At 49.7% G+C, this 26,406-nt stretch overlaps 1 protein-coding gene and 1 long non-coding RNA gene across 2 annotated transcripts in view; both read left to right on the forward strand.

Moving 5' to 3' along the window:
- LOC308056682 overlaps positions 1–26,406 on the forward strand; it is a 430,099-nt gene that overhangs the window by 366,579 nt on the left and 37,114 nt on the right. The window lies entirely within an intron of this gene.
- KLF4 (KLF transcription factor 4) lies at positions 9,172–13,687 on the forward strand. The gene is given in 6 exon segments (XM_080372399.1): positions 9,172–9,610; positions 9,612–9,651; positions 9,654–9,775; positions 9,897–10,800; positions 10,883–11,047; positions 12,592–13,687. Coding segments are annotated over 6 exon segments (1,446 nt in total). The 5' UTR covers positions 9,172–9,571; the 3' UTR covers positions 12,768–13,687.

The raw sequence follows: 26,406 nt of genomic DNA on the forward strand, positions 1-26,406 counted from the left end.
ATAACCAAGAATACAGCTGACTATGCAATGGTGCTCAAGGCTGCTCTTAAGAAACACCACATGCACCCTTCTGGATGCATGAAACACACCTGGTCTGTCTTGGTAGTCATACTGTAGGACTTCTCCTGGCTTCCAAACACTTGGGCACAGATGATGTTACCACTCATTTTCTGTGCATGGTAATCTGATGGCTGAGAGTCAAAGCAGTCTTTTCCAAAGGGAAGGAAATGTGAGTGAATTCAGTCAGCATTACTTGGCAGAGTAACTTGTTAGGGCATCAGGCCTCTGCCCAACCGACAGCTTCAACAGACAGTCAAGGAGGCTTCTCTCACCCAAAGTATGAAGGCTTTGAGATACAGGAGAGGAAGCACTTTCTTCAAATACATATGTTTGGTTACGAAAAGAGGAAGAAACTGGAGCAAAACAGGGGAGGGGGGGAGCAGGGAAGTAAGGGGGGGAGCAGGGAAGTAAAGAAAATGTGGACCTGGGACAAGCTGGGAGAGTGAAAACAATGTCAGTAATATCTGCAGTACACAGGAGGCTCAGAGGCCCAAGAAAGCAGCCTGGAGAAAAACCTCAGAGACAAAGTGTAAATATTGTGTGTAACAGATTTGCAATGATGAAGTTTCTGCAATTTGGCAGCACTTACCTACAGAGGAAGGTCCTAAAGATGGGGCTCTGGGATTAAGTTTATCTCTTGTCTCTCTAATAACAAATACATTGCATACACTAACTTCCAAGAGATCTCCACTTGCCAGCACCTCACGCCCATTTAAAAAAAGGCAGCCAGGAACTGTAGTCTTTCAAAACCTTGCAAAGGACCTCTACCACCCAGAAGGTCTGATCTCCTGCCTCGGAGAGGCCCAGACCTGCACTACAAGCCCCCCACCTGCTGCTTCCCACCTAGGCACACCATCTCTGCTCAGGCTTGCAGTGATGGAGAACTGCCCAGACGTCACGGCAGGTCCAACAGCTGATTATTCACCTTCAGAAAAAGAAATCTGATTTGAATTTACATAGCTCTTACTTCCAGATGATGGGTCTTGCTAGGACCTCACCAAGTGAATTAAGACTCCATCATATTAAAAGATGTCTCCTTTCCCTGACAGTAAATTCACCTCATGATACTCCCTTTGTTCATGAGCAAAGCAGAGTGGGAGTTTTAGGATCTCACTGTATCTCTGTGACAAAAATGTGAGCATTCATAGGAGGGGCCACAGGACTTACCAGACATCCTTTGCAATGGCCAAAGTTACAGAAAAATACGGAGCAGGACCAGCCCCTTTTTAGGTGACAAAACATGGAGCCACAGCTATGTACACATGGATTTGGGCACAGAGAAGGTGTTGCTGTCTGTTTGAGAAGAGTCATAGCAACATCTAGCTTACCTTTTAAAATTACTTCTTGACACTGAAGATCAGCGATACCAGTACTGTGATACACTCTGCAGCACAGGCCAGTTCCCGTTTGGGGAATGGCCATGCAAACTGTTCTAGTCCCCACCTGAACCCACCGGCCTCCTTAAGCGCACCCTACGGTGTCTGAACCCAGAGGTGATCTACTGCTTTAAATAGGTCTCCCTTCCGAGAGAGATCTACACTCCTAACTCAGCTGGTAGCCCAGGTGTCCTCCACTGAGACTTTACCTCCTATTGTGTAAGGCAACGGATCATAAAGCAATGTAGATTTTATGAACAGAAACACTTCTTGGCAATCAGACTTCTGAGGGTAAAATCACAGATTCAGCTTACAATGACTGTGTCTTTGCTCATAGGATGCCAGCATCCAAAATTATTAACTGGTATAAATGCCCTGCTATATCTTAGTTACTTCTGCATTTATTCATAACCTTGGCTGCATTGCTACTTCTAAGCTACATGCTACAAATAGTTTAGCTAACTTGCTCAAAGAAACTTTAAAGGAGTTCAGAAAGAAACACTTCTTTTTTAAAGTTTAGTTGTATCATTTCTTCACAAATGGATGGTATTATGCCTCCCATTAAAAAAAAAAAAAAAAAGAAAAGAAAAAAAAAGAAAGAAAAAAGTTGTGAAAACATTAATGTTGCAAAATCAGGCACACAACATTGTGTGCTAACACAAACTGGATGTGCCAGAGTTAAAGTTGCCTGTGTGGTCATTTTTTGGCCCCTTTCTCACATTATAAGATCACAAGCTACTTCCTAGAGCAGCTCTGCCTCACCAGTCACCCAAGGTAGACGTTGCTCATCGGCAGACAGATGTAGCCCTAATTTAAATTCCACCTAGGGCTTCCCATTGGCTCAGCATCCCTGAAGGCCCTGCGTCTGCCAGTAGGAAACACTTGGCTCAAAGACTTAGGTGGAATTTAGACCAGCTGAATCTGGAGCCTAATGAGCAGCTATTCCTTATTTTGTTTCTTCCTCATTGTGCAGAGTGTGGCCCCGGGCCTCAATTACTGCATGCTATTCAATCCCTGCTCAGAATGCAGCATTATTAATTTCCTCATGTTTCCTCATTACTGATTTCCTATGGCACTCCTCATCCACACATCTCAGTGCCCTGCAAACACAATGTGCTCCATAGCAGCCTGTGAAGTGGATCTCCTGTTCACCAATGATTGCAGCTAAACTGTTGTGCTGGTGTGGGGCATCCATGGTGAGGTGTTTCCTAGGGCAGCTAACATTTTGTGCCACCAGCCGTCCATGCGCCCCTTGCCAGGCAGAGTCCTGGCTGTCCTGCTGTGTGTGGCAAGGCTTTCCTGGAAGCCACAGAACCACCAAAACTGGCCTTCAGCAATACCATTGGAGCATCATTACGTACCACCTATGTCAAAAATCTGAGAGCAGCTGCCATATTGCTCTCATTAAGAGAGCAGGGGGCTGTTATCATAGAGTAATGGGCTCCTGCTGGTCCATTAATGTTGAAGCAGAGCTGGAGACATTTATGGAAACAATGTGGAAGCCTGGTATTTATTCTCAGAGCAGGCAGATGTTCTTGACTTCAGCGTGGCAAATAGTTTAGAAAGACATCTTGGGTGAATCGGCTATTCAGTTCAGTTTATCCACAACACTGCGTGGGAGGCACCATGGAAAGATGGCAGAGGTGTTGTTTACTGTCCTGTGATTACCTAGCTCATTAGCACAAATTTAATTTCAAACACTGCTGGTTAAGGTCAGGAGCGATTTACTGCTAAACTGACTCTTGCTCTCCCCTCATGCAAATTCAAATGCATTGCACACTAGAAGCAGCTACCTTGCATTTTCTAGTTTTCTCATATCTTACACCTTAATGTATGTTTTTTTAGGAAGCATGTTATCAGTTCAGATTACATTCCTTAGAAGCACCACTTCTACTCAAACAAAAGAAACTCAGAGCTTAACCAGGGAGAAAGGGCTTGAAAAATCCTCCAGCAGTAAAAGCTGACTTCTCCTTGGTGGGTGTTGAGACCTAGTTAAGAATTGCTGCAGTATTAGAGCTTCCTTATGAGCAAAATATTGCCAGCTCTTATACATGCAAAAGAAATACCAAACAATGGTGCCAACGTGTCATCTTCCCGAGTCTGCAGGCAGGCCTGCCAAAGTCTCAGTGCTGCCATCAGCTTCAGCAACCATCAGAAAATCGAAATGAGCAAGGGCACTTATTAAGATTTCTCCATTTCAGAATTCAGCAGACAAGAGAGGAATAAATTGATTTCACATTGACACTGTTTGGGAATGTTCTGGGAAGCTGAATCTTTAGTAAGATGCTTAATTTTTATTAACAAAGATTATTAGTTAAAGATTACTAATTAAACTGTAAAGAAAACTGAAAAAGAAGAGCCTGAGATAGGGACGACAGGGGAGATGTCTTCCACATATTTTTTCCACAGTGACTGAGGGGGTCAGGAGATGGAATAAAACCCCTTCTTGCAACAGAAAAGAGAGTCTTCCAGGAAGGCAGAGAACTTAGATGTCTTTTCCCTTCCAGAGGCTATTGGACAGCAGTGCCTTAAGTGTTTTAACACAGATAAGGAGGAGGAGGGTGCAGGAAGGTGAATTAATAGTAATCCCAGCACGTGGCCGCTTCTTCAGAGCCAGGTCCACAGAGCAGCCTGGTCTTCTCACCCATACATCTACCTTCATCTTCCAGGATATACCAAATCTATCACCCATCAATGGAGACCATCCTCTGGTTAGCTAAAAGAGGGTAATTTTTCAAGTTTCCTCTATTTTTGCTGCAACTCCTCCACTGGCTCTGGAAAAATACAATAAATCAGCCCTATGAATGCAAAAAATCACAAACAAAAACCAAACAAGAATTCATCCTCTTCACTGTGTGCAAGTGTCCCCACATTACATGCAAGACTTTAAAAAGGATGCTTAAGGATGCTTATTGTGGAGTTCTTGTTTGCACCAGTTCCACTGTGGGATCCACTTATATAAATCATTGTTAAAGTTTGGGGAACATCTGAATTCAAAGATGGGGCAAACCCATTAAAACAATGATGGATGGGGCAAACCCATTAAAGCAAGGATGCCTAAGCTTGACAAAAAAGTATAAAGCTCTTTCCATAAGCAATTCAAGGTATTTTGCCTCTTAGAGAAACACAACAACTTTTGGGTTGCTTGAAAGTAGAAGAGCTGCTACATGCACGACATCCTGGGTGGTGCTAAATTGTGCGAAGATGCTGGCTGCCTCTGCCAGGGGCTGCTGAGCCTGAGTGAATGGTACTCAACAGGAGGATCAGCAAGCATGTCTGGAAATAGGTGCATGAATCTCAGGCTGCAGTTTTCTGCCACAGGGAAAATTCAGTGGGAATCAACAACATGAACTCTTGTTGAGAATCAGACCCCTGAGGTTGAGCCCTGCTTAGTTACAGGCTCCCAAGGAAGAAACATTGGGCTGATGTGCTGTAAGTACAGTGAAAGTCATCACCAGGGCTCTCCCACACACACAGATCCCTTTCCTTGGGGCTGTGAAAGCATGCTGGCTGCCCAGCAGAAAAAACAGCTTGTGGTCCAGAAACCTCCTGGCATCACCACTGATAACAACCTCAGCAACACCTCTTCCTCCAAAGGACACACAGCACCTCACTATGAGGTGTTTGACCTAAACCACTCCAAGGCTTTTGAATGGTGACAATATGTAACGCTGGGTCTTTCTGACCTTGCTCATGTAGGAAGGTAAAATAATTATCATCAGGATATTGTCGAGCTTTCAAAAAGCAGGTGAATACAAATTTGGCCACAGGCACTGCTGACATTCTCAGCATGAACATCTTATGACCTTAAGTCTGCATGTGCCATCTGTGTATGTATGCGCTTGCTACTACTTGAAACCTGCCTGGAATTGCCCGCCATCTTCAGACTTCTATCCTTGGCACTGTACTAATAATCCACAAGTATATCCACCAACTGAGTGGGGGTTTACTTTGGTTTAACAAAAATAAAGTACCCCACGCAAGGACAGGTAAGTAGAACTTGAGCTCAGCGGCACTTTAAGAATACAATACATGGTAGAAAGCAGATCCCCAAAAAGCAGGTCTTCCTGGCAGTTTGGTGGCTGTAGCTCTGGGCTGTCTCACCCTCCTGAGTGTGCAGAGGTCCTGCAGCAGGAGGATGAACCCTCAGTGTGGCATCGCAGCTCTCCAGAGCACGCCTTGCACAGCAGGCACTTGTAAGACCTCTCCTGCTTCCCCCCACTCTCGGCCACGGCGCAGCTGAGGTCAGATAATTCAGGTTGCATGGGACATAAGAAACCCTCCAGATGCCAAGTCTCCTTTTATGAGCCTACCTGCCTCCACCTGCTCTCCAGCAACCCTGTTAGGGTAAAACCCAGCACAGCACCAAGGATTATGGAATAACTGCTTTTGATTTTAAGTAGCAACAAGGATGCTATTAGATATAACCAAGCATTATGGGTTTCTTCCCAGTTCTCCTGTTGTTATTTTATGCCAGCACCAGAGCAGGGAGCCAAGCAGCTCCTGGCCCTGCAGGCTATCTGCTGCAGCATGCTGCAAAGATAACAAAGTGTAATCCCAAAAATGCCAGAAAAGCATCTTCTTGTCAGACCTCAACCATGCTGTGACACAATCTTTCCCAGAGTCTGCAGTCCCTGATTCCATCAGCTGCTGTCACAGACAACCAAATCAAAGGGGATAAACTGCACACTGTGGTTCCTGAGAGGCAGTTTGTTGAAAATCGAGTTCCAAACTTAGGTTTTAAAATAAACATATCAAGATAAACAGGTTGGTCTTTGTTTCAGGCACCAACAGCTCCACTGTTTTTTTCTTCTTGTTGACATTAATGTTTTTCATGTGGAATGCCATTTCCTGATGACTGCCTCTGCTCTAAAAACCTGTGCTTTTTCATCACCTTGGCTTTATTTATTTTTTTTTGGTCTTTTGGGGGTTATACTCCCAGGTGATCAGTTTAGCACTGGCCTAGGCTAACCACTAAGGCTTCTTCATTATCAGCTCTATTAAGCAATCATCTTTGGCCATTGATATGAGTGTCAGTATTGGGCAAGACTTCTTCTTCTCCCATGAACAGCACCCATGGCAAGGCTAGGGCGAACCTGCCGTTGCAATAAGATAATGATAGATAGGGCAGAAACCTCCTTCTTCTGCCCAGGGAAGGAGAGAAACACACAGAGGCCACAGCAGTCCAGCACACCAAGCGCTGCAGCAGATTTCTTTCTGTCCAAGCACAGCATAATCTGGAAGAATGTCATTGCACATCCCAAGGCAAGAGGGACACAAATTCTGTGCAATTTTGTGTCTGAATTAAGCAATCCCTAAAGTCAGCTTTGAACAGCACAGAAACATGCTGTGTTCTGAGTTAGTGGAAGGAAAGTTTTAGAGAAAATTGGGAAATTTGGAGAAAAGTGAGACTTGGAGAAACGGTCGGCTGGCGAGAGAAGGCATATTAAAGCAAATCTGTCTTAAGAAAACAATGTTTAGGTTGTTATGTAGGCTGGGAAAACATTGACTGTGAGCAGCTGCAAATGTAATGCATTTAATTTCCACACTCATGACCATTAAATCACATTCCCTTTCATTTAAGGGAGGAAAATAAAACCTTTTGCCTTGCACTTAACTAGTGAAAAAGAACGTGTTGACCTTTTTGTGGGATGTTCAAAAGCAGGTGGCACTGAACTTACAGACGCCTGCATACACTTTTTTAAGCACCCTGCCAACATTTACACAATTCAAAATCAAGACTCAGCTGAATGTGGACCACATCTTTTTAACATGAACTTAGACATACCTTGCATGTGTCCCTCTGAATTACCCAGAAACACTGCAACCAAGTCTATTTTAATGAAAGATTGCGAAAGCAACCTGTATTATTTTCGCCCATGTTACTCAGCCCTTCTCTTCCTGGAACTGGTGAAGTTCTGGAATTTATTTCAAAGAGATCAGATCACTTACCCTCTTTTGAAGCTTTCTTGTTCTCCTATTCCTAATAAGGGATGCAATTTTAATTTAGATGTTGGCCTCGAATAATTCTGAGCTTGAAATTTGGACCTGGAAAACACTGCATTGCTTAGGAGATCCATAAATTAACATTTACACCATTTGTGAGGAAACAAAAGGAAAACAACTCATGTGGAAAAACTGTCCAGAGACCTGCAAGTTTCCACATCGGGGGCTTTCTCCCAAGACCAGAGCTACAAAGGAGGTTTAAACCTAAACCCATTGCTGTTGGGTTTGGATGCCAGTTCCTGAAGTGGTTGTCAAAGAGACTCCAAGCATAAACCCTGGATAAAAAACACATCTGGGAACTGGCAGCCTGTTGTGAGCATGGCTGTGAGGAAGCTGCTCAGACCACCAGCCCTGCACCTGAGTAGGGAAGGTGCCTCCCTTTCCTTTACAAGAAGTCTTTAGGCATCCTCCTGGTATTGCACCTTCATCTCTCCACACTAGCCCCCTTTTGTACCAGTGGCTTCCAGCACATCTCGTCAGGACGTGGACCTTGCGCAGGGGAAAAAATCAAAACCCCAACACCATTTTCTAGTGCCAAAGTTATTAATAATTAACATTTGTAACACTGAACTTGTAAAACCAGTTTGCTAAAATAAAGCCAGGCATTTTATTATTTTTTTGAGGGTTTAATTTAGTCATCGTAAGTTACTCGGGGTGGTGTTTGCCAGTTCCGCAGGGCAACGACTTCCCCTCCCCCGGCCCGGCCCGGCCCGGCCCCGGGGCGGCCGGCGGCAGCTCGCTGGCGGGGCGGCCACGGGGGACCGGGGGACAGCCGCTGGCTCTGCCCGCGGGCCGGGTGGCGCCGGCTCGCCATTGCCCTCTGGAGGAGCCGCGCCGCCGCTCCCGCCGGCCAGCGCCGGCCTTTCCTTGCGGTTTCTGCGGGGCTTTGCTTGGCTTTCGGCTCGGGTTTTTTTCATTCTCTTCAGCTCCTCCAGTTTTTTTCCGGCGGGTTTCCAGCACCGCGCCCGCAGCGCTGCGCAGCCCCTCCCCCCGCATCCGCCGCGTCCCCTGAGGGGTCCGGCCGGCACCCGGCGGCAGCCCCGGCCCCGCGCCGCCGGCCCACGGGCGCCTTCCGCCGCTCGCCCCACCGCCCCGGCCGGCCGGCGGTCTCCCCGCGACGGGGAGGCCCCTTCAGCACCGACAGCCCGTCAGCGGCACAGACCGAGGCGCGGCAAGGCCCCGCCGTCGGGGTGCGCTCCCAAGAAAAGGGAGAAAAAAGGGCAAAGAGCAAGAAAAGCCAAACAATTACAGAAAACTGCAGAAGAGACGAGAAGAGAGGAGAGGAGACACCAGCCGATGGGGGGCTCCGGGCCGGTGTGTTTCAGGCCGCCCCAGCGCGCTTTGCCCCGCACCGGCGGCCAACGGCTGCCACCGGCCGCCGCGGACAGTCCCGGTCCCCCGGCCCCGCCTCCCCCCGCGCCCGCTGGCGTCAGCACCCTCCTGCGTCACGCGGGGCGCGCGGCCGTAAGAATCGCGCGGGCGGGGCGGGGCGAGGCGAGGCGCGGCTGGGCGCGGCGGGGCGGGAGCGCACCACCCCCCCTTTCCCGTCCCCCCCCCGCCCGTCCCCACCGGTCGCGCGCGCGCACCGCCCCCTCTCCCCACGTGTCAGTTTGTTTTCGCCGTCGCCCTGGCGACGGTGGGCGGGGCGGTTGCGAGGTGAGGTTATAAGAAGGGCGGCGGCGGCGGGCGACAGGCAGTGCCGAGCGGGGCGCGGCGGCGGCGGCGGAGGAGGAGGAGGAGCGGGGGCAGCACCGGCAGCAGCACCAGCAGAGCGCGGGCCCGCCCGGCCCCTCCCTCCCCACTGGCACCACCGCGCCCCGTCCGTCCCGCCCGGCTCCCCCATGGCTGCGGCTCCCTGGGAAGCACCTCGCGCCGCCACCCTGCCGGTGGTGAAGCCCCGCTACCAGGCGTCCGTCGCCTCCCCGCGGCGCCGCTAGCGTCCCGCGTCCCGCTCACCTTCGTCTCCGGTAAAGCGCCGAGGAAGGGCGCTCCCGCGGCGCCACCTCGGCGGCTCTGGGCCGGCTCTCTGCGGCTGGACAGCGCGTCCGTGCCACCTCCCCTCTCTTTTCTCCTCGGCGGCGCTCGGGACGACGGCGGCGGCAGCAGCTCGGCGTGACGCCCCGGCGCGGATGCGGTGGGTGCCGGGCGCGGCCCCCGGCCCGCCCTCCCTCGCCGCCGCCGCCGCCTGACGCCGCTGTGCTCTCCCCACCCGCAGGCAGCCCCCCGGCGAGTGCGAGATGGCGCTCAGCGGCACGCTCCTCCCCTCCATCGCCACCTTCGCGGCGGGCGCCGCGGGCCGCGAGAAAGCGGCGCGGCCCGCGGGCCCCGGCAACGTGAGTAGCGGCATCGCGGCGGCGCGGGCCGGACGGGACGGGACGGGGGCGGCGGGGGCCGACCGGGGCGGGTGCGCCGCGGCGGCGGGCCGTGGTCTGAGCCGTGCCCGTCTCCCCGCAGCGGTGGCGGGAGGAGCTGTCGCAGCTGAAGCGGCCGCCGCCGGCGCTGGCAGCGCGGCCTGTGGAGGCGCCGCCGTCGGAGCTGGAGGCCGCCGCCGCCCTGGGGCCCCGCCGTGACGCTGAGGAGTTCAACGAGCTGCTGGACTTCGACTTCATCCTCTCCAACTCCCTCATGCACCAGGAGCCCGCCGCCGCCGTGGTGGTGGCCCCCGCAGCCGCCCCAGCCCCCACGGCCAGCCCCTGCTCTGCCGGGCCTTTCGCCTACCCGCTGCCCCGGCCGGAGCCCGCCGGCCTTCTCTACGGCGGTGGCGGCAGCCGCGACGGGGCCCCCGCTACCAGCCCTGCCGCGCCCTTCAACTTGGCCGACATCACCGACGTGTCCCCTTCGGGAGGCTTTGTGGCTGAGCTCATGCGGCCCGACCTGGACCCGGTGTACCTCCCGGCACCGGCGGCGCTGCCACCCCTGGGCAGCCTGCAGGGCAAGTTCGTGGTGAAGGCCGTGGGCGAGTACAGCCACCCGGGGCTCAGCCCCAAGAGCGGCCCCCCGGCTGCCGCCGCACCGCCTGGCACCGAGGGCCCCGGGGCCCCTTACAGCCCCCTGCCGCGGATGTGCCCCAAAATCAAGCAAGAGGCAGCGCCACCGTGCACCCTGGCCCCACTGCCGCCACCACATGGGAGCGGCCCCCGAGGAGCCCCCCAGCATGATTTCTCTCTGAGCCGCCCGCTGCCTGCCCGGACTACACCTTCAGTGGGGCCCGAGGAGATGCTGAGCGGTGCAGACTGTCTCCCCACTGCTCCGGGGCTGAGCCACCCACCACTGCCGCTGCCCCCCGGGTACCCTCCGGCCCCCAGTTACCCCACCTTTCTGCCTGAGCAGCTGCCGCCCAGCACACTCCAGTACCAAGGTGAGTCCCTGTGCTTCGGCAGTGGGTGCGTCTGCTTTGGTGCTGCCTGTGGCAATGCTCACTCCTCCCTCTCTGCCTTTAGAACTGATGCCACCAGGGAGCTGCCTGCCTGAGGAGACCAAGCCCAAGAGGGGACGCCGGTCATGGCCTAGGAAAAGGACAGCCACACATACCTGTGACTATGCAGGCTGTGGCAAAACCTACACCAAGAGCTCTCATCTCAAGGCACATCTGAGAACCCACACAGGTTGGTCCCAGCGTGGGGTCAGTGGAATGCCCTGGCCAGAGGGGCATGGGGTGAGCCCCCTTGGACAGTGAAAAGGCAGGAGCACAGGAGGAGGGCTAAAAGTAGTAAGGGGTAACTCTGGTCAGTTTCCGGACGCCTTTTTTTTTCCTTTTCTTACCTCCACCCTTGGCTGCATGAAGTCTTGTGCAGTCTTTGCTTATTGGCTGGATGTTTTGCTTAGTGGTTCAGAATGACTCAGATATGGGAGCGGGTGGGTTTCTTGCCAAGGCAAAGTTTGTTGCTCTTCTCTTGCTATGTGGCCAGCTAATTAGCAGGTAGTTGGAAGTCACCTGGGATTTGTTGCTCTGGATGGTGTTGGCCCACTTTTGAGAAGGGAGCAGACCTTTCTTTAAGATACTGCTTTCGTTGCTTGTGGTTAAATGCTTTGTGCACATACTCGTCTTGTCTTGACTTGCTCTAATGTAAGAGATTGTGCACCTCTGCAAGCTGCTGTTCGCTATCTAAGAAAATTACGATGGGCCTTTTGCAAGTGGAGCTCTCAGCTGTTTTGGTAGTACAGATGGGCTGCCTTGCCCATCTGTGGGGACACATCTTCCCCTGTAGTAGCACCAAAGAGGCAGAGTTTAACAGCTGATTAGCTGCTGTTAGAATTTGAGGTGAAATGTGCCAAAGTATGTACCCGAGCCTGAGTTCAAACTTAAAGCTTGCAGCTGAATGTGGTGTTGCAGTAACTGAGCTTGTGAAATCAGGTACATCGTGCACGGTTTCGCTGGTGCAGGCATTCCATAACAGTGATTAAATAACCTGGGAATTTGCATAATTTAATCCCTGCATTGTGAACTTGATTCAGAACTTTCTCCTGAAGAGGAGACAGGAAAGGGAGAAACTGCTCATAGTATGGTAGTTAGGCTGCATCTTCAGGAGCAAAAGATTGGTCAAGCTCTTGTACTTCCCATTTGCTTCGAGCTGGTTAACACTGTCTCTGGTATGTGTAGACCAGGAGTTTGTAATTGTCAGGGAAACTAGTCTTGCTGTCAACAGTGGTTTTGTTACAGTGAACACAGTAAGGTTGAGTTCTTACTCAACCATACTGTGGTGTTAATCAGGTTGAGCTAATGAAAACAGTTTCCAGCTGTTTTTTTATTTTTTGAGACCTACAGTTATCTAAATACATTATGTCTGAGCTATTTCTGTTTCCTATTTGATTGTATAAGATTAGCCAGCAAAACCACACTTTATTATTTGTATTGTCTGAAGCCTTGTATGCAAGACAAACAGTGGAAATGTGCATTTTACTGAAGATTTCAGTGACTCCAACATTTTATAGTACCTGTACATCTTGAAAAGGCAGGCTTACTCTGCCGTCTTTGTAGTTTGCTTGCAGCTGCTTCAAGAAGTTAGTTGCATTTTCTTTGACATCACCCTTTTTCTTACACAGGACAACGTGCGTTAGTGCTTCTTGAAGGAAAGATGTTAGAAGTGGTAGCCACAAAAAAACCCAACCTGATGTGTTTAATTTTCTGTTTTGTTTTGTTTTTTTAAAGGTGAGAAACCTTATCACTGTGACTGGGAAGGCTGTGGATGGAAGTTTGCCCGATCCGATGAACTTACTCGTCACTACAGAAAACACACAGGCCACCGCCCTTTCCAGTGCCAGCGGTGTGACAGAGCATTTTCAAGGTCAGACCACCTTGCCTTACACATGAAGAGGCACTTTTAATTGGAAGCAGTGGATGTTTCCCCAACTGCCGTAGAGATTCAGTATTTACAGCACAAGGACTGTCTTCTGCAAGATGGGGAGAACACAGTTTAAGCACTACAGATAATCGAGGTGAAGTCTTGCAAAGAGTGGAAAAGAGGGATAATTGCATACAGACATTGCAACTTATATATATATATACATTTAAAAGAAACCAAAAACGTTGGGGTAAATGACTGGATCTTCTATCATTCCATTTGTAAATCCAACTTGAATTATTTCCGGACTACAAAATGCCAAGGAGTGACTGGAAGTCACGGATATCAGGGTTAAACAGACTGTGTGTAGTTCGGAGGGTGGGGATATTACACAGGGAAATGGCATTCCCTTAATTTTCTTTCAATGCAATATTAGATGTAAATGTCATCTTGTACTTTACTTTTTTTTTCCTTCTAAAAGCCATTATGATGTAAAAAGAGGAGGAAAAATTCAGGTACAGAATTCTATTTTAAAAGCCTATTTCATGGTGCTTAGTGACTGTTGGTTCTAGAGGTACCAAAACCAGGAAGCCAAAGTTCTCAAACTGCTGCATATCTGACAAGGAAATATTTTTGTCTTCCGATCACCAGTTATGACCTAAATCAGGTAATAAACCTGGTTTATCTTTTTTAAAGACAATAACTTTATGCAGACAGTCTGTAATGCACTGTGGTTTCAATGTGCAATAGTTTGTACAATGGTTTGTTCCCAAATATGCCTTAAGCAGAACAAATGTTTTCTATATAGTTCTTTACATAATAAATATGTAATATAAATTTAAGCAAACTTCTATTTTGTATATTTGTAAACTACGAAGTAAAAAGGAGCATTTTGTTGGAATTTGTATTTTGCATATTCAAGTGGAAAATAAGTTTTAATAAACCTATAATATTTTATCTGGATGGCTGCTCGTTATTTTCTTCTGTGTATGGATATATCCAAAGAAAGTTTATTAGGTCTTTGTTAGTGGTTGAGTTTTCCAAGGCAAAGGGTGTGTGTGTGTGTAAGCTTGTAGTCACAAGATGCTGAAAGATACTACTGTATAAGTCAAATGCTGATGTGACCATGTCCTTTTAGGGAAGAAGATGTACTGAAAATTTTTGCTGTGAATGTCTAATTGCCACTTACCTTACTTGCACAATGAAACCGTGATTTACCATTTTTAAGGTAATTCAGTTTGGATTATTTGTTAAAGGAAACATCTGTTGGGGACATGAGAATTTGCATATTGAAGGATAATGAACTCCTGAATTTTTTCTGTTGTGGTCTTTTCAGCTTAAATTTTCTAGCTTCATCTTGGGCTTCTCAGATAAGCTAGTATAACCACATTCATGTTGATGAAGGAAAATCTACTGAGTAATAACACAAAGAATAAACTTGATTCAAGGAATCAAGAGTGCATGCATAAAACGCATAGACTACATGGAGTTTCTTTTAAAAGCCTGCTCTGTCCTGGGAATTCAGTAAATTGGCATATCTGAAGTGTCAAAATTCCTGTAGGAATCTGGTATGCATACATAACATGGGAAGGCTGACCATGCAGTCTACAGACCATATAGCTGTACATTCAAGATGCTTTGCTGCAAGGTCCACAGTGTAGCTTCGGTTGTGCTCGTTCTGCTGCAGTTAATGCAGTGAGCCTGCTGCATGCCTGAGGTCATTACCGGTTTTGTTGTATTTGTCCTTGGGGACCTCATTGCTCTAGTTTCTTTACAAATGTGCAGCAATAAGATGATTTCAACATGAATGCTTGATGAATGGGACCTTTTCTCACTACTCTTTGTAAAGAGAAGTTACTCTTCCACTGGTTTAAAATGTCAGTCAGCTGGGAATTTGGATATATGTAACATTGAATGAAGCTGAGCATGGAAAACAAATTACAGGCAAGAGCCATTCACAGTTTTTGCAGTAGTTAAAACAAGAGTGGCAATATCAACTTTTTGTTCCCAAATGTGTCTTAGGAATGCTATTAAATTTCACATTTTACTTTGTGCAGTGACTTGGTGCCCCTTTTAACTCTCTGTGAGTAACATAATTATGCAGAAAGTATTTCTCACCCCTTATCTCCTAGGCATGCTTTGTTCAGCTGAAAGCTATCTTTGTTAGTTTGGTTTATAGGTAACATGGGGAATAGGGTATGTCTTATTTGGTTTGCAAATAGCAGGTATTTAAAGCTAAATTAAAGTTATGAGTCATCCTTTATCTGAAGGTTTTTTCATGTGAAAACTTTATAATTAAACCAGTCATTTTTTTACCTCCTCTGTTGCTCTGCCTGTGGATTCTGGATGAGAGATCCAAGGTCGATGTTACAACTGGCATGTATTGTGTGCCTGTCCCATCTCGGTAATACTGGAGCATGCTTGGGTAGCTGCAGCGTCACCTCTCTGTGTGGCTGCCATTCAGAACCTTTTACATCTGTGCAAGGGCTGTGTCCTGACACATCTGTAGGTATGGAAATGTGAAGATTTCATCTGAGAAACTTGTTTCTTTTGCTTTTCAAGCGCTCTGTTATTACACAGCCTTAAGGATTTTATAAGATGTGCTGTCATTTAGTAATGCATTATCTGCTTCAGCCAACTTCAGTTTCTGCTTGATGGTTTTTATAGACCCTAGGTTTATAGTTGCTTGCACAAACAATGGCATTCTTGAAACAGGGTTTTTTTCTCTTCTCCTACTTGATTATTTTTTTCCGCCCCCAATCCTAACCAAGCTGTCCACATGTGTGACTTTCTTTGAGACCTAAATGGGTACAGTTGTAGCTTGGTATTTAAAAAGAGATGCTGCTGTTCTTTGAACCATTTCCAGAACACTACCCCTATAGTTTTGGGGCAGGAGCACATGTTCAGTTTCTGCCATACAGCATGCAGCCGGTGAGAGGCAGTCCTTGCTCTTAAGGAGGTCACTAGGGGGAAATACTGAAATAAGCAGTTGCACCAGTTGCACTCTGGTAAGTTAGGTAGGGCTAAAAACAGCGCCTTGTGTTTGCCACCTGTTTCATTGTCTCTAGTGTCCTGGAGTTGCACTTCAGTGCAAGATCGTACACAGATGCAGTTGGAGCAATACATGTATCAAAAAGCGTATCTCGTAAAACATATGTAAAACACCAAGCAATCTTGTAAGGGTGTCTTGAAAAACAAGATTTGTTTAGCGTTGCTAAAGCTATATTGATGTGCTACTTTCCTCAGGCTGGGGGATCTAAAAACAGTTTGATGTTATTAGGGGTGGCCTCTCTGACATGGGGTGAGCCCTTCCAGATCTGCCCCAGAGCACTATTTTAGCTACTGAAGGGAAAAGCTCTCGTGGTAGAGAATGATCTCTGCAGTCAAACCGCAGCCACCCTTAATCCTGCTCACCCCTAGCCCAAATCTCTCTCGAGAACACTTAGCATGTGAAGATGGAGCTGTTTAAAACAAGATGGCACATGTCTGCCTACCAAGTGCCAAGTATTCAAAAGTGGCATTGGAATAAAAATCTTCTCAGAGCCACAGTGCTTCTCTGCACTCGTCTGCTGTGCACCACAGGCTGGAATTTTGCACGTTTCAGACTTGGTTGTTGATGTAATCCAGTACACGTAGTTTGAGCTTCCCCCTGTCACATGAAGGTGTACTTGCAAGAGAGTTGCGCTTCTCTGTGGAGGTTACCAAATCCTGCCACTACTGAAGTCAGCTGTGAATCTCACAAGGATCTATATTAAGCTGATATGAATCAGTGAACTTCATTCTGCTCTTTAATAAGGGGAGATCAGAGACTCCTGCGGTTAATCACCTGAGTGCTAACGGTTCAATCAAATTAGTTTACACAGGTTTCCTATGGGAGTATGCTAGATGTTAGAGCTAGCCTGCTTCCACTGAAGACCCTGGCAAACACTTTAATGGCATTCAAGTGCAAGAATTGCCAAATTAACCCAGTTGCAAGCTGTGTTCCTCCCTGGGCTTTTGTCCTTCCTGAGTGTGACAGGGTTGTGTGCCCTAAGGCAGCAGGAGAACAGGAATGGGTTGCAAATGTGGACAGGCAGACCAGTAGTTACACCATAGGGCTCTGGCAAAGGTCTGGATGTGGTAGGAGTGTCAGTGGTAGGAATTAAACCCAAGGTACAGTGAGAAAAAGTCACACAGAGAGGAAGAGGGAAACCAGCACACAGACTCGTGCTTGCCAGGAGAGCTCCCCAGATTAAATAGCTGTGTGTAGGCTCAATGGATTTATCTTTGGAGACCAAGGAGATGAGTATGTACATAAAAGAGGGGAAGACCCATCATTCACCGAAATTTAATTGAGGTCACATCAGTTTGGAGCCACAGGGTGACACACCCACATTCCCGTGTCTGCTGTACGCCTGGATGACTCACGTTTTGTCTGCCCTTCGCTCCTGCTGTGACGTACCGGGAGACGTTTTCGTTACTGTGGAGGGCATTGCCACCAAGTGCAGAAGTTGACTCTGTCATGGAATCGGGTGGTGGTGGTGGTTCTGCAGCCTGGCTGCACATAGGTATCTGTTGGTCTCCTTTTCACTTTGGTTGCTTACCTGTGAGCCCTCAAAGCTAGAACCTTAATGGTGTGAAACACAGGAGGGGAAAAAGTGGCTTATGCTTTATTAATGTTTATTCTATATTTAGAGCATGTGCCCAGAGTTTTTGCAGAAGACATGTGGCCTTAGCAGCTGCTCACAAGAGGTATTAGGCAGCTGGACCTTTTCCCTTCGGTGATGCTTTTTGGACTCTTGGAGCTGTGACTCCTTTTCTAACAGATATGGTGATTTTCACATGGACCTGGTCTGTTTGGGGTCAGCGTTGTGTCACTCTTATTAACAAGAAGTTTTAGGGAATGTGCCAAGCTCCTTTCACTCTGAAGCTTGGTGGAGCAGAAGGGCAATAACGTGCTGCTATCGCTGCAGCCATCTTGATGCAACTCTGTGAAGTTTTGCATGGTTTTGCTTTGGGTACAGCATGCTTGTTTATCAAGCACAAGCTAAGGCTTGCTTAAATCTTGCCATTCAAGTTCTCTGCTATTAAACTTCCAGGCTTTATTCAACAAAATGATACAGCTTCCCTGTATTGGTTGGCTGAAGACCCTTAATTTTGGAAACAGATATCCCACAGTTATTCAGAAATATTTCCCCTGCTGCCACAGCAGTTAGAAATGGTCTGACAGGCAACATTGCATCACCAGCATACAGGCGTTTATTTACAGGGAGCCTCTTCAACGGTGTTCAGCATCTGTGCTCATCCTGGTGTCAGTGCCTTCATGGCTGGCAGGAGCAAAGTGTCATGTCTGCTTTTTCCTCCCCCCTCTAGAAAGGTGTGGGAAGGCTATCTGATTTTGCTGGCCTGGGGAAGCAAGCTTGCAGTTGCCACATGGAAAAACTTGACTCTCCAGGCTTTTGCCACTGGCCTCCCTCAGTCCACCATGTGCTTCCTGCCATGTACAAATACTACGGGGAGAGCTTTGCTCACACATACAAAAAACTGTTTCTCAAGGTTCCTGCATGAGCTTGATTTGCACATCAGGCCTCTGGGAAGGCACCATGGCGTCAGCAATGTTTGATGTCCAGATCTCAGCTGGAGTCTTCCAGCATGAGGGATCTCCCTGGGGGCTTAGCATCCATCATGGTTATGTTCCTCTTTTCTGATAAAAATGAATGTTGTACATTAATATGTTGATAAACTACTAGGGGCAACATTAACGGTGATTACTGAAGCATGCTGGAATTTACTTTCTAAGCTCTGGAGGTTTTATTCTGTGTTTAGGCTCCAAACATACTGAGTCAATAATGCTGTTGGTTACTCAAGGAGGCTACCCAAAGGGACACGTTTGTCTTTGTGCTGGGATGTACTAGGCTTGGCTGTCCTTTCTCAATTCCTGCATCATACTATGTCAGCAACAGGCTGCCCTGCCTGACAAGGCATGGCTAAATTTGTTGGCTGTGCAACAGATTATTATTTGTATTTCAAAATATCAAAATGCTCTCCAGCGGAAAGCAAAATATTTCATTGCGTTCAGCCTTCCTGCCTCCCTAGTAACTGTTCGTGCTCTCTTCAGCCTTAGAGAATATTATAATGCTGCTGTCACCTGTACAAGATGTTTGGCTACCTTCCTTCTGTAAACACTTTCTAACCAGCATTTGCTTTGACAGAGTTCCCATGTTCACAATGTAAAACTTACTGGCAAGGCTTCATATGCAAAGAGACCAACTTGTTATGGTTGGGGCAACTGAGTTTCCTTTCACTCTGCTATGGAGGAGCAGAGGAGCACAGGGCAGAGTGGTGGCCAGTTTAGTCTGACCACCAGTATTCTGCTTCAGCCACTGACTGTAAACATAACTGTAAGGCACAAGTAGCCCTGTGATGGGCATCTCTGGAGTGATTCCACCTCACCATCCCTGGAAAACTCCCGTCCAAGCCCTGATGATTACAGGTTTGTTCAAGCTGAGAAGCTTAAGAAGCCCAGATGCCTTTCCAACCTGTGTTTATTTTACACTGTAGCTCTGCAGATTCTACTTACTCAATAAACATTTGATCCTCTTTGGTGCCTTTCTGAGCTTTTGGCTTCAGAGCAAGAAGTTCCGTGGTTAATTATGAACTTGCCTAAAAATAGAGAGGGGGGGAGAGTAGAAGAAAGTATTTCCTTTCTGTAGTTTCTGAGGCTGCTGCCTTCCAGATTCCTGCCGTTTCCTCTTTCCTACATGCTGCAGAGAAGGGAAGCATCTAACCTCCAGCTCTAGATCAGCCTTGATTTTGTTGTTTACTGCCAAAGGCTGGAAAAATTCAACTTCGGCTGTATGTTTTTAATGAGTTTGGGAAGAGAAAGTAAATACGAGCTTTTTACATATGTGCGTTTTTAATATATGGATGAGTTCATCTAGTCTACTGTATACTGGAAGAATGCCAGGAGATTATAGCATAGTATGACATTTCAGTCAATATTGAATTGGTGTTTTGGCTTACTGTTTTTTTTAATCACCATAACATCGAAGAAGCCCTCACCCATCAAAGTGGGTTTTTTTTAAGGATGGTTGTTCCTTCACATTATTACTCAAAACAGAAAAAACCCTACTTTTCAGAATTTTCTTTAGATTCATGAATCTTAGCAAGATGTAACGCTGTTGATTAAAATGTTTTCTGCCTCATGTACCTAAACTCCACATGGGTTGAAATTACTCATTATTTATTCATACACATTTATTACTAAGGCATTGTTAATGGTTTGCATATTTGTTATTGTTATGTTTATTGTTACATGGAAAGGGAAACTGACTACAGCACTATTTATTGGTCCATATCTAACCTTTTAGAGATTAACTCCAGCTTTTTCTCTTTGATTACGCTTTCAAAACACTTTTTCTGCACGTCTTTCCCTGTTGTTGTATCCCAGGTTTTGAAGAGCAAGTGTTAAAAAAAACAGTGTCCCTTTGTACTGGGTACTGAAATTCATTCCAGGTGAGAGAATTTGCTTTCTAAGAAGTGATCAAGGTGCATCTTAGCTGTCTGGGAATCTGACTACTTCATTAGCAAACCAAATTCAGATGGTACAGGTAAATCCCCTTGGTAAAATGAGGTTAGGGTTTATGCTGATTTGGGGCTACACAAATGAACCACATAGGCAAATCCAAAGCATTATAAAAATAGGTAGCACTTTGAAAAAGTTTAAGATCTGAATCTTCAGGGTCCAGGACTGGAAGCTGTGTGTGAATGAGGCAAAGGAGGCGGAGGGGGTGGGGGGTGGGGGGGTGGAGGTATGGGAGAATATGGAGCAGAGGAGCAATTTAAGTATTGCCCAAACCACGGGGTAATTAAGAGGTTTTCTCTGACTGGCTTCTCCCAGCATTTTATGTTGTGCTAAATTTAAGGTGCCAGAGTCTACATTTAATAGCTCTGCCCAGGTTGGTAATTTAAATAAATATTGGCTGTCCATGAATGCATCCCACTGGGGAGCACAAGACACAAAAAATCCTTCCTCTGCAGATGCACATTGTATATAAAACCTGATGATTTCCTCTAGCCCAGGGAAGTCCCTCTGCAGATTTTTCAGTCTTTCACTGCCTGCTGCTTTGCACTGGCTGGCTGCTGGGAGCAGGGTGACAGCAGGAAGACAAACCTCCCTCCCAGAAGAAATTGCAGTCATGCTGCATGGGTGCTGGTGCCTCTCCTTGCCCAGGCAGGACTGACAGTGAGCACTCAGCAAGGTGCTTGTGGCTGGAGACATGGCAGGACTCTGGGTGCTCTCCGCTGCTGTCTGCATGACTCCTGAGGCAGGGATGTGAAAATAGGAAAGAGGTTGGTAGGAGAAAATTTTCAGACAGCTGAAATGGATCAACGATGCTAGAGGGACTAACAGAGTGAACAACTGTTCTGATTTCCTCCCCCTTCATATATAAATGAATCAAAACCAAAGCTGGTTTGAGCTGGAGCAGATGATAATTTTTTGAGGTACACTAGGTCTGCCGTTGTTCCAGCTCTCTTCTCTGTTCATTCGTTCTTTCCTTCCTTCTTTTCCTTTCTTTCTTTCTTTCTTTATTTATTTCTTCCATTGTTTTCTTTCTTTCTTTCTTTCTTTCTTTCTTCCATTGTTTTCTTTCTTTCTTTTTTTTTCTCTTCCCTCCCTCCCTTCCTCCCTTCCTTCCTTCCTTCCATCCTTTTTCTTTCTTTTTCTTTCTTCTTCTCTTCCTCTCTCTCTTCCTGTTTCTCTCTCTCCACCACCTCACTCTGTGCTTTGCAATGACAGCATTTAACCTTACTCATTTAGTGCTGCAGAATTTGCTACTGTACTGTGGAGGCAAACTAATCATTTAGTTTGAGAGACAGAGCTCTGACTTCATGGCTCAGTGCTGTTCACAGACACCCAGCCCTTGAAGTCCCATGGCTTAAGTGAAATGACAAAACACACTGCTGGACAGAGGAATGGAGATGAAAGGCTCAAAACCTTCGGATCGGAAGGAAGGAATCGGAAATCAAGTGGCAAGGGGGTCTCGCTTACTCAAGAGCTTGGCATTGGATGCAATAAAAAAGCAAGCCACACATCACCATTCAAGTCCCTGTAGGGCTTCATCTTATTTCCTTTGTTGCAATGAAGAAAACTTATAACACAGACAGGATTTTCAACTTGGGAGTGTGTGAAAGCTCAATTTTTTCTTCAAATTCAAATGACATAAAAGTTCACAAGGTTCCCAGCACTCCGGATCCTCATTATTTAGTACGCACAAACATGTTCTCAGGTGATGAGGATTCACAGCAGCAGCAGGAAGGAGAGACTGGTGAATGCAAATAAAGATGTGCCCACCTTGTGATTCTTGAAGGTGACAGGCGTGAGTCTAAATGAGCATTGCATCCTATGTCCAAAAGATGCGGCGGTGAGCTTTTTTTTCTTTAAAATGCGGGACTGTGCAGAAAACCCCAGGCAGTTTTTATTAGTTGGTTGGGTGGTTGGTTGGGTGGTTGGTTGGTTTAGGTTTGGGTTTGGGGTTTTTTTTCCCATACACTGTTGCAGATGTCTGGTCTTGCTCAGTGTTTTTATTTATTTATAGGCATTTCTATGGCACTCATCACCATAGTATCTGGGCAAATCTTCTTTCCTTTCTTGTATCGTGTAATTAAATCTATACAAAATACATATGTTCTTGGCAGAGGAAAAAAAAAAATGTTAAGCTCTGCTTTTGGAAAGGATTTGTGCCCTGCAATTAAACACTGCTTTTGCAATGCTGTATCTTTCCATGTACACGTGAGTGGGGAAATACACAGTCTTGTTAAGGCTATATGCTCCCTGGTGTGTGGGGCCACAGCACCTGACTCGCAGCCTAGTGCATGGGTGGCAGGGAAGTGGGCACTTTTGGGGTGATTGGAATCGGCATCTGACTAGGGACACCAAGGCACGCTTCAGCGTTTGTCACTCATCCAGGCACTGCCTGCATAACTAGCAGTAGGCTGAAAGGGCACTAACAACACCCCACACACACCCCAAATGGGGAAGTACAGAGTCCCCATGAGAGTCTTCTAGAGAGGTCAGCTTGCTATTTTTATTATATCTTTGTGGCCAGGGCTCCTAGAAAGGCCAGCATATCCCTTCAGCCCAGGGTTTGCAGAAGGAGAAGCAGCAAGTGCTGGGGACAGTCTGAGGCACCAGCAGCATGAGCTGTGTCTGGTCACCTCCCCTCCCTGTGTGACTTGTGTCCCATCCTCTAAAGGAAGGTGTCTACCTTTCTTGTCTGTGGAGTACTTCACAGTGAAATGTCCTTCTGGTATCTGGCACTATGGTTGTGGGTGTCCTGCAGAGCTGCTCTGAAGGACTGTGAGGACAAGCTGACAATGGGCCAAGCACAGATTTATGCTGGAAGTAGGAGCAAAGGTCTGCCAGCTACACCAGTCAGCTCTGTCCCAGTGGGAGCCTGAATTTGACAGGGCTCAGGCTGGCACAGGTGCCTTCCAAAGCACAGGTGAGGAAAACTCTGGTTTCATATAAATACACAAACGGATCTGAGCAGACTGTGCACCAGCTGAGATGCCGGTCCTGCTGATGCTTCCTGGCTCAGTGCACCTGCACTTCCAGCGCAGTGGTGCCTGCATGGCAGTACTTGCAAGGCCATATTCATACTCAGATGGGGATGGTGTTTAGAAACAAGAGCTGGCTCTTGAAGGCTGCCTCCCTTCAGCTGAGAAGTCAGCCTCCTGCCCAGGGCTGATGGGTGACTAGCCACTGGTCTACCTTTTAGGCAGGAATTTGGAGGATGTGTGGTGGTCGGAGTCCCACAGCAGCACCAGCTGCAGCCAAGATGAACACGTTACATGTTCCCCATGGAGGAAATAAATCTGGCCCTTTCCCTTTTGTGAGCAGTTCATTTTTCCCATTTCAGAAAGAAACGATAGCTGCACTGCTTTGACGTTTGAAGATCATGACGTAAAGAGCCCCGGATCCCCAAAGGCAATCAGCCGCCCTCATAACCGCACATACTGCACACACCTCCTCAGCAGCATCCTCAGTCTCCAGGACATCCAACAGCCTTAGTCACTTGTCAAAACCTTTGGATGTGTTTGTGTTCCTCCTCACACTGTTTTTGGCAGGCACATATGTCACCCAGGGTTGGTCTGTCACCCCTCAGGTGCCGCTCACATGTTTCATTACCTGGCTGCATCAGGCCCTACAGAGACATAGCTGTCCCAGGTTTCTAAGTGCCATGTGAGCAGAACTGGGCTGGGCTGAGGCCCCAGCAGCAAACGGGCAGTTACTGCCTTTCTCCTAGGTGGGAAAATGCATATGCTGATTTTCAGGGGTGAATAACCACAATACTAATTGAATGCTGAGAATAATCACATTTCCATGCTTGAGTTGTTGGGCTGTGTGCTGTTGGCTTTTTTTCTTACCTTTTTATGCTAGTGTTTTATGTGGGGCAAACAAGGTGAAGTAAGTATTGCTGCTAGAACAAGACAGAAGGCATTAATACCAGGCGAGGCGCCACTTCCAGGTGCTTGCAGGCTGGAGGAAAGCCCTTTCACATGCATTAACAGAGCAGGCAGCATTCACATCTGTCTGGCTTCTTAGAAACAGCAAGAATTTCCAAAGTGTGCGTGGGGTGTGATGCCGTGCAGGCTGCCCCCGAAGCCTCTGGCTGTGGGCAGAGGCAGGGGCAGAGACCATGGGCAGAGGCAGGGGCTGAGGCAGGGGCAGGGGCAGGGGCAGGGGCAGGGGCAGGGGCAGAGGCAGGGGCAGGGGCAGGGGCAGGGGCAGGGGCAGGGGCTGCGGGCAGGGGCAGGGGCAGGGGCAGAGGCAGGGGCAGGGGCAGGGGCAGAGGCAGGGGCAGGGGCAGAGGCAGAGGCAGGGGCAGGGGCAGGGGCTGCGGGCAGGGGCAGGGGCAGAGGCAGGGGCAGGGGCAGGGGCAGGGGCAGGGGCAGAGGCAGGGGCAGGGGCAGGGGCAGAGGCAGGGGCAGAGGCAGAGGCAGAGGCAGGGGCAGGGGCAGGGGCTGCGGGCAGGGGCAGGGGCAGAGGCAGGGGCAGGGGCAGGGGCAGGGGCAGAGGCAGGGGCAGGGGCAGGGGCAGAGGCAGGGGCAGGGGCAGGGGCTGCGGGCAGGGGCAGAGGCAGAGGCAAGGGCAGGGGCAGGGGCAGAGGCAGGGGCAGAGGCAGGGGCAGAGGCAGGGGCAGAGGCAGAGGCAGAGGCAGGGGCAGGGGCAGGGGCAGGGGCAGGGGCAGAGGCAAGGGCAGGGGCAGGGGCAGGGGCAGGGGCAGGGGCAGGGGCAGGGGAAGGGGCAGGGGCAGGGGCAGAGGCAGAGGCAAGGGCAGGGGCAGGGGCAGGGGCAGGGGCAGGGGCAGAGGCAGGGGCAGAGGCAGGGGCAGGGGCAGGGGCAGAGGCAGGGGCAGAGGCAGAGGCAGAGGCAGGGGCAGGGGCAGGGGCAGGGGCAGGGGAAGGGGCAGGGGCAGGGGCAGAGGCAGAGGCAAGGGCAGGGGCAGGGGCAGGGGCAGGGGCAGGGGCAGGGGCAGGGGCAGGGGCAGAGGCAGGGGCAGAGGCAAGGGCAGGGGCAGGGGCAGGGGCAGAGGCAGGGGCAGGGGCAGGGGCAGAGGCAAGGGCAGGGGCAGGGGCAGAGGCAGGGGCAGAGGCAGGGGCAGGGGCAGGGGCAGAGGCAGGGGCAGAGGCAGAGGCAGGGGCAGGGGCAGGGGCAGGGGCAGAGGCAGGGGCAGGGGAAGGGGCAGGGGCAGGGGCAGAGGCAGAGGCAGGGGCTGCGGGCAGAGGCAGGGGCAGGGGCAGGGGCAGGGGCAGGGGCAGAGGCAGGGGCAGAGGCAGAGGCAGAGGCAGGGGCAGGGGCAGGGGCAGGGGCAGGGGCAGAGGCAAGGGCAGGGGCAGGGGCAGGGGCAGAGGCAGGGGCAGGGGCAGAGGCAGAGGCAAGGGCAGGGGCAGGGGCAGAGGCAGGGGCAGAGGCAGGGGCAGGGGCAGGGGCAGAGGCAGGGGCAGAGGCAGAGGCAGAGGCAGGGGCAGGGGCAGGGGCAGAGGCAAGGGCAGGGGCAGGGGCAGGGGCAGAGGCAGAGGCAGGGGCAGGGGAAGGGGCAGGGGCAGGGGCAGAGGCAGAGGCAGGGGCAGGGGAAGGGGCAGGGGCAGGGGCAGAGGCAGAGGCAGGGGCAGGGGCAGGGGCAGAGGCAAGGGCAGGGGCAGGGGCAGGGGCAGGGGCAGGGGCAGGGGCAGAGGCAGAGGCAGAGGCAAGGGCAGGGGCAGGGGCAGGGGCAGAGGCAGAGGCAGGGGCAGGGGCAGGGGCAGAGGCAGGGGCAGGGGCAGAGGCAGGGGCAGGGGCTGCGGGCAGAGGCAGGGGCAGAGGCAGGGGCAGGGGCAGAGGCAGAGGCAAGGGCAGGGGCAGGGGCAGAGGCAGGGGCAGAGGCAGGGGCAGGGGCAGGGGCAGAGGCAGGGGCAGAGGCAGAGGCAGAGGCAGGGGCAGGGGCAGGGGCAGGGGCAGGGGCAGGGGCAGGGGCAGGGGCAGGGGAAGGGGCAGGGGCAGGGGAAGGGGCAGGGGCAGGGGCAGAGGCAAGGGCAGGGGCAGGGGCAGGGGCAGAGGCAGGGGCAGGGGAAGGGGCAGGGGCAGGGGCAGGGGCAGGGGCAGAGGCAAGGGCAGGGGCAGGGGCAGGGGCAGGGGCAGGGGCAGGGGCAGAGGCAGG

Source organism: Falco punctatus (genome assembly GCF_963210335.1).
Source record: "Falco punctatus genome assembly, chromosome: Z".
Taxonomy (NCBI): Eukaryota; Metazoa; Chordata; class Aves; order Falconiformes; family Falconidae; genus Falco; species Falco punctatus.